At 36.9% G+C, this 13,316-nt stretch overlaps 1 protein-coding gene and 1 pseudogene across 1 annotated transcript; both read left to right on the forward strand.

Annotated features, from left to right (window-relative positions):
- Positions 1-1,714: 1,714 nt before the first annotated feature.
- On the forward strand, positions 1,715-2,207 carry LOC122489021 (annotated as a pseudogene).
- Positions 2,208-2,768: 561 nt separating this feature from the next.
- LOC122490535 (proteasome assembly chaperone 2-like) lies at positions 2,769-13,012 on the forward strand. Its single transcript, XM_043593192.1, is given in 4 exon segments — positions 2,769-2,854; positions 12,070-12,481; positions 12,483-12,738; positions 12,741-13,012. Coding segments are annotated over 4 exon segments (1,026 nt in total).
- Positions 13,013-13,316: the final 304 nt, after the last annotated feature.

Consider the following 13,316-nt stretch of genomic DNA (forward strand, 5'->3'; position numbering starts at 1 on the left):
TCTTTTCATGAAAGAGGCCTATTTATTCATTTTAATAGATATGAACTGAGGGGCAGTCTTCTAATTTAATACTACAATACTCTCTAGAAACAGAGGGCATGGTAGGTGCACTGTTGTCACTCTCTCTCTGTCTCATTTCAAGGTGGGGATATCTCCTGGAAAGAAATTGTGCACACCTATGGTGTCATGTTTTCTTTAGTTGTCCTCTAGAGGGTACCCCTTGATGTGTGGCTCTGATGGCCGACAGGGCTTAAATTCACGGGTTCTGTAGGACTGTAACAAACAAAAGCTGCTACCTGAGGATCTAGTTTAAACTCATCTGGCATCTAGGTGCTGACTGAGTTCTGCCTCTTTGGGACACTGACAGGTCTTGGCACACCTTCAACTACTAGGGGCCATTAAGAACAAAGAAAGCTGCTTGGACAATCACAAAGGATTGAGAGACAACCGAGAGTGAGGGCAGAGTTGAATAAGATTTATCTTTTACACAGAGGCCACTTTTTCAGAACTGGAAGAGGTGACTATTTTATCTAATCCACAGAAACCATCACAGAAAGGCAAGGAAAATGAAGAAACAGAGGAGTATGTTCCAAACAAAATAACAACATAAAACTTCATAAAGAGATTTTAATAAAATGGAGATAAGTGATTTTCTTGGTAAAGAGTTCAAAATAATGGTCATAAAGATGCTCTCTGGTGTCAGGAAAAGAATTCATGAACAAAATAAAAATTTCAACAAGGAAATTTAAAATATAAGAAAGTACCAAACTGACATCATTGACCTGGAAAATATAATAACAGAGCTATAAAATTAATAGAGAGGTTCAACTGCAGTCTGGATGAACTGGAAGACAGAACCAGGAACTTGAGTACAAGGCAGTGGATTTTATCCAATGAGAAGAGAGAAAAGAAAGAAGAATGCAAAATGATGAAGATAGCTTAAAGATATTTATGGCACAACATCAAGTGGACCAATCTTTGTGTTACAAGGTCTGAGAAAATAGAAGATAGAGAGAAAGGGAAGAAAACTTATCTGCATAGCCAAAGCAATCTTGTAAAAGAAGAATAAAGGTGGAGGCATATCCCGTACAGAATTCAAGCTATATTATAAAGCTGTAGTTAGCAAAACAGAAGAGTACTGGTATAAAGACCGACATATAGATCAATGGAGCAGAATAGAGAGCCCAGAAATAAACCCATACATATATGATCAGTTAATTTACAACAAAGGAGCCAAGAATATGTAATAGTGAAAGGACATTCTCTTAAACAAGTGGCTGAGACAGCCACCTGCAAAAGAATGAAATTAGACAATTATCTTACAGCATATGCAAATGAATGAAAAATTAATTATGTTGTACACCCAAAACTAATACAATGTTACATGCCAATTATATCTCAATTTTAAAAACTTACTAAGCTTCAAATCTGATAATCTATTGCATTAAACTAAAAGTACACAATGGGTGTGATATAAAGTTAAGAGGTTAACATGTAGAAAGGAACTCCTATGTATTAAACACCCACCATGTGCCTGAAATTGTGTCAGGTGCTTTTTTTCATTACCATATATAAATATCACTACAATACTTTCACAAAAATATTATTGCCAAGACTGGGGTTGAGCACTGGCATTCGTCCTTGAAGAGACCCTGTTGCTATGGACCTGGTCCTGCTCTCAGCCAGTGGCCCAGAGTGGAGCAGGGGGACAAACATGAATGTTGGAGTTGCCCACAGTGAGGTGGATGCAAGTACTTGTATAATGAACAGCCAGGGCATGTGGCTGACATACGCATCGGGAGCTGGCTTGCTTCACATTGTCGTCCTCAGTATTCCCTTCTTCATTGTTTCTGTTGTTTGCACCTTAACAAATATTATACATACTCTCAGGATGTATGGGTTTTTTGGAGGCAGTAAAAAGAGTGCCTTTTGAAACTCCCGACAAAGATAAAAGCAAGGTGTTCCCTGATTCATTGGAAACACCTGGACTGTGGAGTGCAATTTAAACCTTCACAGAAGTTTCGCACAGTTTTTCCAATAATTCTATATTATCTGGCAAGTCTCTGTCAATGTATGATCCAACTCACTTCATCCTAAACACAGCGTCTCTCCTGAGTTGCTGATTCCAAGAATGCCAAAATTACACAGTGTTTGGATCTTTGGAATTAATGAGTATTGAAATGTTTTGAAACAGAACGAAAATTTTTAGAGCTACTGAGTTTTCTGTAAGGAAGGAATGGTTAGTAAATTGCACTGTTTCTGTGATAATGTGAAATCGAAGATTTTTATATTGTAGGGCTGGTTGGTGTTCTTTCGTGTACTGTTACAAAGTGCAGATTTTTACTGGAAGAGGCCTCTGTTGAATGCACCTGGGATCTTTCTGAAGAGAAGCTTTATAGTCAGGCTGGGCAGGCCCAGCTTATAAATTAAATGGCTATAAAGTGAGGGTGTACTAGATAAATTCAAGGAAATGTGAGATTTATAAGAAACTAAGACCAACTTAGTTTATAATGAATGGGATTATGTTAGAAGAAGAAAATTTCCAATCATTTACACATGGGAAATTTAGGTAAACTTACATGTAAACCAGAATCATCCCTTTACAAGTTTATTATAGATTGATTTTATTACCATACATATTCCCCTTTTATTATCTAAGAGGAAATGTATTCCTTTGTTTTATGCAATCCCTACCTTTGTTGGTTTTGCTGGCTCAACATTGTATTGATAGAGGAGGTCATTTTTACATTTATTAAGTTACCAAGTTCATGAAGATCACTTCCGTGACTGGCATTAGAAGACACCAGGCATCTTATGAACAGCCTCCGAATCTACCTTCTAATTTTGGAGCAAAGTGGGTTTTGCTGCCTTTCCAGACACAAGGTTGCTAAACCAGTTAGGAAAACAATTTATTTTATTCAGTTAAAGTATATGGTAATTTAAAGGCCTCTGCTTATTTGGTTGATCAATTGACTTGTTAAAGTCTGCCATTTTTTAGAAAAGGAAATAAAATGAACAACTATGTAGCAGACTGTGGTCTGGCAGAAACCATTTCTTCAGAAACAGCACCAAAGTAAATAATTGGAGTCTTTTACAGCAGGTCCCCAGTAAAAGAAAACATCTTTTCTTAGTCCTTGCTGCTTTCAACCCCTGTATTTTTCCTATTAATATTTGCCGTTCCCCATATGGGTCTTGGTGTAGGTAAGCCAAAGTGGTAACTATTTCCAAAGCCGCAATCATGTTGAATTGTTCACTTAGAGAAGCTTCTCATAGTTGTTGACATTAACTCTAAGAAATAATACATATTTTGAGAAGTAAATATTTATTTACTTAGAGAAGTAAATATGTCAAAAAAACAAATTCTGATCTGAGATGAAATGGAAAAACCTAATAACATTTGTAAACAAACACCGAAGAGAGTTTATAGACCAACTTAAAAATCTGTTTCAATAGGCTGACTTTTGGGGGTAATTATCATTGTTTGGTATTTCAAAAGTATTGAGTTTAGAAACCAGTTGTATGATAATGCCTTTGTATCTTTGTCTTTTCCCATGCATTTTTAAGTAACCAGAATCTATATTTTAATAACATTTTTCTGTGGTGTCAAAAAACGTTATTGCAGGGGCGCCTGGGTGGCGCAGTCGGTTAAGCGTCCGACTTCAGCCAGGTCACGATCTCGCGGTCCGGGAGTTCGAGCCCCGCGTCAGGCTCTGGGCTGATGGCTCAGAGCCTGGAGCCTGTTTCCAATTCTGTGTCTCCCTCTCTCTCTGCCCCTCCCCCATTCATGCTCTGTCTCTCTCTGTCCCAAAAATAAATAAACGTTAAAAAAAAATTAAAAAAAAAAAAAACGTTATTGCCAATATTTTGCCAGTAAAGAAACAGAGGTTTTGTAAGTTTAAACAATTCACTAGCTGGTAAATGAGACAGTAAATTTGCATTCTGGCACATTATTTAAAGCCTGTGTTCTTTCTCTTTAACACATCATCCTCCTATATACTGAAATCTATACTCTAGATAAGTCTGAAATCTAGCGTCAGCCCTTTGCTTTCTTGTTGGGTGTGTTGACTGACTCAATATTAATCAAATCTGAAGATTTTAAAGTAGCCCAATTTCCTCGCTAGTTTAAATAGAAAAAAAAAAAAAAAAGAAAAAAGCTATCCCTGGGTCTTGAGACTTTATAATAGGTTAGCTCTAGCCAGCTGAGAAACATGAACCAAATGCTCTCACCCACCAATCAAGTAACATGCTCCATCTCCGTGGAGACGAGAAAAAGATGTTTCTGAGAATAGCTCTTCATGGAAATTAAGCATTATCCTCCCCCCCATCCCCAAAGAGTGTAGGAAGAAAATAGAGGTAGACCTGGGACCAAGTACTCGGGACACTTTCAAACCACTACTTCTCATATGTTAACAGATATAACTTGAAATATTTCTTCTCTTCAAAAGTTGTTTTTAAAATGCTAACTTATTTTTTCTCTATTTAAAAAGCATTTTAATTGCTGTGACTTTTACTAATTTATTTTAAAGTGTGTACAATATATTTAAACTTAAAAAGTCTAAGTGTATCAACACATTAAATAAAAATAAAAGTCATCTTGTTCACCACTTCATTTATATCTCTTGGCCCTTTGCCCAATTTTCAGAGGTGCTGCAAATTTCTGGAATTCATTTATATATAAAACAATATGAATAAATAAAACTTGTGTTGTTTGCACAAATGAAATCAAACTGCTCTGCCCTACCCTTTTTTTTTTTAAGTTTTTTAAGAGAGAGAGAGAGTGGGAAAGGCAGCAAAAGAGTGGGGGGAGAGAGAGAGAGAGAGAGAGAGAGAGTGAGAGAGAATCCCAAGCAGGCTCCTCGCTGTCTGTACAGAGCCCCATGAGGGGCTCGAACTCAAGAGCCCTGAGATTATGACCTGAGCCAAAATCAAGGGTCAGAAGCTTAACTGAATGAGCCACCCGGGTGCCCCTGCACTATATTTTTTTACTAAAAAATTTTCTTGAAGCTCTTTTGATATCAGGACATATTGATCCAAACATTCTGTTTAAAGTATATGTAATGTTTAATTTAATTAATTAACTATAATTCTAGGCTTTATTTTCTGTTATAAGCTATTGACAATAATGCAACAATGGCACGATACGTATATTTTTCTTGGTATAATTTATGATTTTACCAATAAATTTGTAGAGAGAAAATGAACTAAAATCAATGAGTCATATATTGTTCAGTGGCACTTAAAATAATTTTCAGGAGTTTACATTTTTGTCACAAAACTGAATAACATTTCTTGTTTTCTCTAACCCATTGTCTTATAGCAATTTCTATAACTTATGTTAGCTTATTATGTAGAAAATGCTACTTCACTGTTGCAAAGTTCAACTCTTTTAACATGTTTGTGTACTTTTCCTAGTTTTCTGATTATTTACATTTCTTATTGATTTTTATATGAAGAGTTTGTCAATAAATTATAAATTTGAAAACTTCATGTGTGTGATTATCATATAATGAGCATATAATTTTTATATTCAAAAATACATAGAATTTTCCTTAAAATAAACATTTCAATAATTGGGGATAAACTTAAATTTACATGTGATAATTTTATATATTTTCCAGGTTTATTGTCATTGACTGGATGGAAATTTTTAATGAAGACACAGGAGGCAAGAAAGGAAGTTCTAGAGCTTTTTGAAATAATTCTTGAAATCTTTAATCCAAAATTTCAGTATATTCCTAATATTTAATTAATGAACTAAAAATGAACAATTCTAATTTGTTGAGAAACAGTAATTTCAAAATTTTAATGTGATCATAACCATACAGTTTTCTTATTTCTGATATTTTTGATTTGTGCTCCTTTGTTAGGATTTTATCTATGAATTCTAATTTTAAATTTAAATTAATGCAGGGCACTTGGGTAGCTCAGTCAGTTAAGCGTCCAGCTTCGGCTCAGGTCATGATCTCACGGTCTGTGAGTTTGAGCCCCGTGTTGGGCTTTGTGCTGACAGCTCAGAGCCTGGAGCCTGTTTCAGATTCTGTGTCTCCCTCTCTCTCTGCCGCTCCCCCACTTGCGCTCTGTCTCCCTCTGTCTCAAAAATAAATCAACATTAAAAAAAAATAAAATAAATAAAATAATTTAAATTAATGCTATGATGATTGTGCTCAATTAATAATTCTTGATTTTTAAATTTATCAATACTTAAAATATTTTGGCTGTAAAGAAAATTATATTAAGGAATCATAAATCACTGTGAATCAATAAACAGACATTAAATTTATATGCCTCTTTTGTTGTTATCCTATGTAACCCAATTTCATGAAATTTAGAGCAATATGTCTTGCTGATTTATGACCAAAATCCAGAACATTTTAAAATTAAATACCGACAGTCAGCTAAAATTTTTAAAACGCATTAAATGGAACTGGCAGAATATGTACCCGGTTTGTCATTTTTGTGTGTGTTTTCACTGACTACAATTTTATAGCAATTACACATTAAGTTTCCCCTCCTTTGATCCTCACTTGATAATGATTGCTTAAGGGTCAAGTTTGTCCCTGTTGCTCTCTTCTAGGAGAGACACTACTCTGGTCGGGAGGCGGTGACTTCCGGTGGCTTCCAGGGCTATACGAAGCTTGCATGTGCAGGTTTCCCAGGGCCTCATCCACACACTAAATCCACCCTCTGACTGCGGCAAATAGAAACGCTTATTACCTTTGCTCTCTTTCTGATGTAAGTAATGTCCACATCATGACTGGAGGGATCTTTTCCATTATAAGTCAGATCATGTTTCTCCTTTGCTCAAGCTTAAAATTGCTTGCTGCCTCTCCCAGAGCAAAACCCACATGTGGCTCACACAGCCCAGCCAGCAGGATCTGGATTCCTCACTCCCTCTGCTCAGCTCTTCTTCCACTCTCCCCTTTCATACCTGCCTCCTTGCTCTTCCTCAGACGCTACAAGCACACCCATGACATGATTTTTGGAGCATTGTTTCCCTTCTGTAAAGAATGTTCTTCCACCAAATCACTGCCTGCTTCACCTCTGCACTTCCTGCTGGTCTTTTTCCAATGTCAGAATAGTCTCAGACTTCTTTGTATAAATTTGTGCCCACTCAACAATCTCTATTTTTTTTTAATCCTGCTTAATTTTTTTCTTCCTATCACTCATCTCCACCCATCAAATGTTGTATAAGTTTCTTTGTTTCTTGTCTGCCTTCCTATGCTGGTGTGGGAGCTCCATGATAGTAGAGCTTTATTTTCTATACTGCTGCATCCCTGGGACCCAGGAGAGCAGTTTTAGTAAGCACTCAAATATAGTCTGATTTGGATGAATAAATGAAAAAAAAATGGTTTAAAGAATAAGAAGGAATTGGTGGAGTTTCAAGTGCCAAAACAGAGTTTTGTTTTAATATGAAAGCCACAGGCATATACTATGGATACTTGAAGGAAAGGGTAGAAATTACCTGACAGTCAAAGAGCATAATAAATTTCAGGAAGACAAAATCAGAATAAGCCAGGAACTGCTGCTATCCAATCTGATCACTGGGACGTAGTTTAGGAAAATAGTTATGAAAATAAAGAAAAAGTAGTAAAACTAAATGTGACAAAAAGTAAATTGGCTGAATTAACATGGGTGGAGGAACGTAGCATTTCATAGACACTCTTAATACTGTGATCTTTTGAGAAGTAGAAAGCATTGGGGCCATTCCCACAGAGGGAGAAGTTGGGAAGTCAAGCTTTTTTGCATTAAGTGGCACTGCTGTTTGGTGGGGGGGGGGGGGGGGGGGGGTCATGTCTCCAGGGTAAGCAGGGTTGTGATATTCTTGGATTGGGGACACCAGGGGAAACCTGCAGACCTGCAATAACCCCCACAATAGGTGAATGAATAGAAAATTTTTCAGTAATAAAAAACTGTCCTTTCCAAACCATGTTTTTATTTTTTATGTTCTATATTGTTCCTACACATATCAACTAGCTGTAATTTGATCTGCATACTGATTAGTAAAGGAATGATTCCATACTGTTCCAAATTAGCTTTGGAACATACTTAGGGTATGTTTCTTCTGTTTCTAAAGGAGGCATAAAACTAATAAATGAGTCCCCAGTTTCTGTCTGGCCCTATGCCCCAGTCATGTCCCCATTTTAGGATTCTGCTTTGATAGGCAACACATTGGTATAGTGAAATCTCAAGATCCTACATTATGTCCATTGAGACAAAAGAAGGAGGGAGAGAGGGAGAACCACAGGAAGAGATCTTCTGAATTGGGTTATTGCTCTAGGATTTCGCACTAGAACCAAGGGTCCTGAAATCCCTTTAGTCTTGAATTTCTGAGTGTACGTATCTGGGAAATGTTATGTTTAATTGATTGGTGTTCAGGGATTGAATCAGGACCTTTATAAATTAATAAAGTGAAGTCATACCACTCACCTAATGTCTAAAACTAATGAAATTACAGGTGGCAGAATGTTCGGAGTGCTTAGCCTTGCAGGCTTAGGACTGAAATGACACACCCATTTGTAAAGTGCTTGGCATTTCCGGGGGTCGTGTATCCCTTCAACGATCAAACTCGTCCTAACGAACCATAAGCTTTGACCATATTAAGTCCTTGTTTTATCTTCTGGGTTGTCTTTTGCTATTACACCCACATACTGTGAGGATTAAACCTGAACAGATTATGGGGTAACAACTTAAACTTCTTGGCTACGCTTAGGACAGAAGGAGTGACCATCTGGATTAGTAAGGATTCCTTTGGTTAAAGTAACAAAATTCCAAATCAAACAAGCCGGGGCAAAAAGCGAGCTTCGTGGAGGGACACCTTGTTGTCAAATGTGATTAAAGAAATGTTGTTAATCAATTCTTGGGACAGGAACACTGCCAGGACTCCCTGTCCTAGCCTCTTGTTTCTTCTTCTCTGTTTTTCAGTTTCATTTTTTGTTTCCAATTAGAGACTCTGGCTTCTTGCTCTGCTGGCTATTGCTGCCCCTTCTCCCAGGAGGTGCTGGCTGGCTTTTCCTAATTCTAATTTGAAAAAAAGCCCAAGGAAGGACACTGAGTTACTCTTTTTAGGTCATGGGCCTACCCTTGGTGTATTCAGCCAAGGCAAAGAGGCCACCATGCTATGACTGACCCAGCCTGAGGCTGGAGCCTAATCCTGAATGAGTTAATATCACAGGAAGTTGCGGGGGGGCTTGGGGATCGGATCTGAAATAACATAACCACTCCCATTCAAACCATGTGGCCTAATTGGAAAGGGAGGCAGCTCTATCAAGGAGGAGAATGTTGAAGATAAAGTGCTGGCAAATGAACCATGTGACTACAGCCTGTATGTGGAGACATTTCAAGGAAAATGAGAAGGCCTTACTCTTTCTCTAAAATTGATGTCCTATGTGTTTGGCTTTTTGAGATTCCATACTAGGGATCCATGCATTTCTTTGATTAAAGGCAGTGTCCATATTAAAAACAAACAAACAAACAAACAAACAACTATTCTTGGAGGACAGTGCAGCTACTCATAGTGTCCTGCCTAAGAGTTATCCTCTTCCACCCATTTTCCTCGCAGACAGAACCGGCCTCTCTCCATAGGAACTGAAGACGTCCCTGAACCTATCACCATTTTGGTACATGGTAGGCACTTAATAAATGTGAATGGAGACTGAATGCATAAAGAGCACCAGCACAGCACACTGAGAAGCTGTGGACCTGGAGGTTAATGTCATGCAGATAGTAGTTCAAGTCTTGGTTCTGATCTTGGGAAAGTTAAAATGTGGAAAATATACACATATACTCACATTTTATATATAAGTATCTGGTAGAGTGGAAAATAATAATTTTATTATTCTTTTATTATTATTTTATTAATAATTTAATTATTATTTTCCAGACTAATCTGGTAGTCTGGAAAATAATAATAACTAACCTACAAAGTGTCAAGCACTTTTCTAAATGCTGACATCTATTTGCTCACCTAAACATCGCAACAACTCTTCTGAGCTAGGTAGGTCACTCAGCTAATAGGACACCATTTGACCAGTGTTTATGGAAGTGATTAAATAAATATTAATTATGATTTGACTTGAAATCATTAAGATGCCATTTGTACAGAACCTAAAACAGTGAACAGAAAAAAAGAGAGAGAATATATTATATTAAGGTTATATTGTGCCATCTAGTAATAATCAAGAGAATTTTATCATTGCACATATTTCATCCTATGTAATAACTAAGGATGTTTTATTTTGCTTCATGCAATCTTTAAACAGGCCTCATAAATTGGCAATATATTTATAATTACAAATTTACATATTTTATGGGACCGGTAAGAAAATAGCCCACATTTAAAGGGTCATTCCAATTAACATTCAAAAAACCAGTTTTTCAGGGCTGATGTTGATAATAACTTTAAAATTTAACAAACACTGGTACACATTCTCTTGCAGAAAATAGGCATTCTATTCTCAGATGCAGTATGAAATGAGCCAGATTTCAAGGTCTGCAATAGTTTTGTTGGTCTGTGAGCCTTCTTTCTGGGAAATAAATAGTTGCTACTAAGGATAAAGTAAAAAGAAGATAAGTGGTTGGTGCCCTTCCCGAGGATGTGCCCACAAATCCCACAGCACACTAGAACTGCTCTGCAGTTTGCAGCTAGATTAAGAGAGAGGGAGTCAGAGGGCACAGAGCTGGCCAGTCAACCTGGTTCTGAATCCACCTGTCCACTCTGGTCCCACCAAACATTCTGCTACCATTCTGCCCTACTGTTCTCTTTTGTAATTGTGTAATTTCTAACAGCAGGATAATAGCGTGTATCATTTCTACACAGTGCAGCACAATTTTAATGTGATATCAGACAGCTTCGTATAAAAAATGTTTGATTAGAGTATTTTTATTTATTTGTTTATTTATTTTTTATTTTTTAAAATTTACATCCAAATTAGTTAGCATATAGTGCAACAATGATTTCAGGAGTAGATTCCTTAGTGCCCCTTACCCATTTAGCCCATCCCCCCTCCCACACCCCCTCCAGTAACCCTCAGTTTGTTCTCCATATTTGTGAGTCTCTTCTGTTTTGTCCCCCTCCCTGTTTTTATATTATTTTTGTTTCCCTTCCCTTATGCTCACCTGTTTTTTCTCTTAAAGTCCTCATATGAGGGAAGTCATATGATTTTTGTCTTTCTCTGACTAATTTCACTTAGCATAACACCCTCCAGTTCCATCCACGTAGTTGCAAATGGCAAGATTTCATTCTTTTTGATTGCTAAGTAATACTCCATTGTGTATATATATATATATATATATATATATATATATACCACAGCTTCTTTATCCATTCATCCATCAATGGGCATTTGAGCTCTTTCCATACTTTGGCTATTGTTGATAGTGCTGCTATAAACATGGGGGTGCATGTGTCCCTTCGAAACAGCACACCTGTATCCCTTGGATAAATGCCTAGTAGTGCAATTGCTGTGTCATAGGGTAGTTCTATTTTTAGTTTTTTGAGGAAACTCCATACTGTTTTCCAGAGTGGCTGCACCAGCTTGCATTCCCATGATTTGAGTATTTTTAAACATTATATCTAGCTCAACACCACAGGATGATTTTTAGTAGCAACTTACATTTATAGTGCAGAAATAATATTTTATAACGTATGTGATCAATAAATTGTCCCTGGAGCCATAGACATTTTCCCAGAGCTTTTACATCTAGAGATTTCATCATACCATGCTCCAGAAGCCTGGAATCTATCTAATATTCATACATTTCCAGTTATTTGATGAGGTCTTTCAAATCTTGATATTGTTAGTAGGGAGAAAGAGAAAACATGAGAAAGCCAATGCCTTGTACATAATGTTCTTTCTCCTTGAGATAATGATACTTTGTGATATGTGGACATATAATTTTATCCTGCCACAGGTGAAAAAGAGGTGCTACTAGCTTGTTCAAAGTAGTCTAATTATCAATTTCTCTATTAAATGCCGGCACAGGTAAACTAAGAGCTAATGAATGCAACTGATTGAGTGGCAACATTTAAAAGTTGAGACATTTTGAATATCAATCTCATTTTTGTCCAAGGAAAGTTGAGTTTTTTGGTAAAGAGGCTTTAAAGTTCTGGGACCTTGGGACAGAGCCGCCCTCTTTCTCCCCTTCAGCCCTTCCACTCACTTCAGTGCGACCGTGTTTTGCTGTAGAGAGTCGGTCTCTGACCCTGGGGGGTTTCACCATCCTAATGCCAGCAGTGCCTGTTGGAAATGTTGGCCAGCTTGTAATAGATTGGATTATTTCTACGCTGCATATGTGTAAGATTGGTTACTTCTACACCACTTCTCTTGGGCAGATGGTTGGAAACTGTCCATATGCAATTGCAGAAGTAAATTCAATAGAACTCAGTACAGATGCTGAAGTATATTCATTGCCTTCAAAAAAGCTAGTGGCTCTTCAGTTAAGATCCATTTTTATTAAGTACAAATTAAAGCCATTGTGTGAAAAAGCTGCTTTCCTGGGTGAAAAGTAGTAACTGTGCCAAAGTTATTGTTCTTTCAAGCAGTCATTCATATCACTGTAATGATCTACATTTCACATTGGCAAGACTCCCTTCTGATACCTGCTTACATCTTTGGTGCAAAAAAACTGTTCAAAATAAAATAGAGAGCCTTAACTGGGAAGAAATGGAAAAAAGCCCATGCATTCCTGAAATAGATGATTTTGAGTTTTGTATCTATATTCCTGGAGGAAGTATCACAAAAAACTCTATACTGAAGGTTGTTTTAAAGAAATCCCAGATGTGGTTCTGTTGAAATTTGTTTCAGAAGAAGACAATATCCTAGATGCATTAATTCTTCAGTATCTTAGTGAATGGCTTCACATAATCAAACCACGTTTACAGTGTGATGACCCTACAGCATCTATCTTGTGGTGGAAAATGCCAAGTTTGTGGAGATTTCTCTTTGGAAGTGGTCTTCACCCTAGCTTTTCTGATCTGTTTTCAGTTGTATACCTAATGTGCCAAGACACTTAATATCAACACAACACAACACATAGTTACACAACTATATAGAAAGTTATATTTTCTAAGGACGTATTAGGAAGTAAATCTTTACTTTTCACAGAAACTCTCAAAGAAAATGGATTAACAAAAGGTTGTTTTGCCATGCCCCTATACACAACAAATGTAAGTTTTGTACAATTAAATATTTCCTAAGTAAGAAAAAGGAGGGGGCCTTAAAATAGAAAATATATACATGTATGACCGATATGTTTTTGACTTGATATAATGTGTGGATGATAATGTCTTTTATTAAATAAATCTGTAATATTGCAGA

The sequence above is a fragment of the Prionailurus bengalensis genome, chromosome B2, assembly GCF_016509475.1.
Source record: "Prionailurus bengalensis isolate Pbe53 chromosome B2, Fcat_Pben_1.1_paternal_pri, whole genome shotgun sequence".
NCBI classification, from domain to species: domain Eukaryota; kingdom Metazoa; phylum Chordata; class Mammalia; order Carnivora; family Felidae; genus Prionailurus; species Prionailurus bengalensis.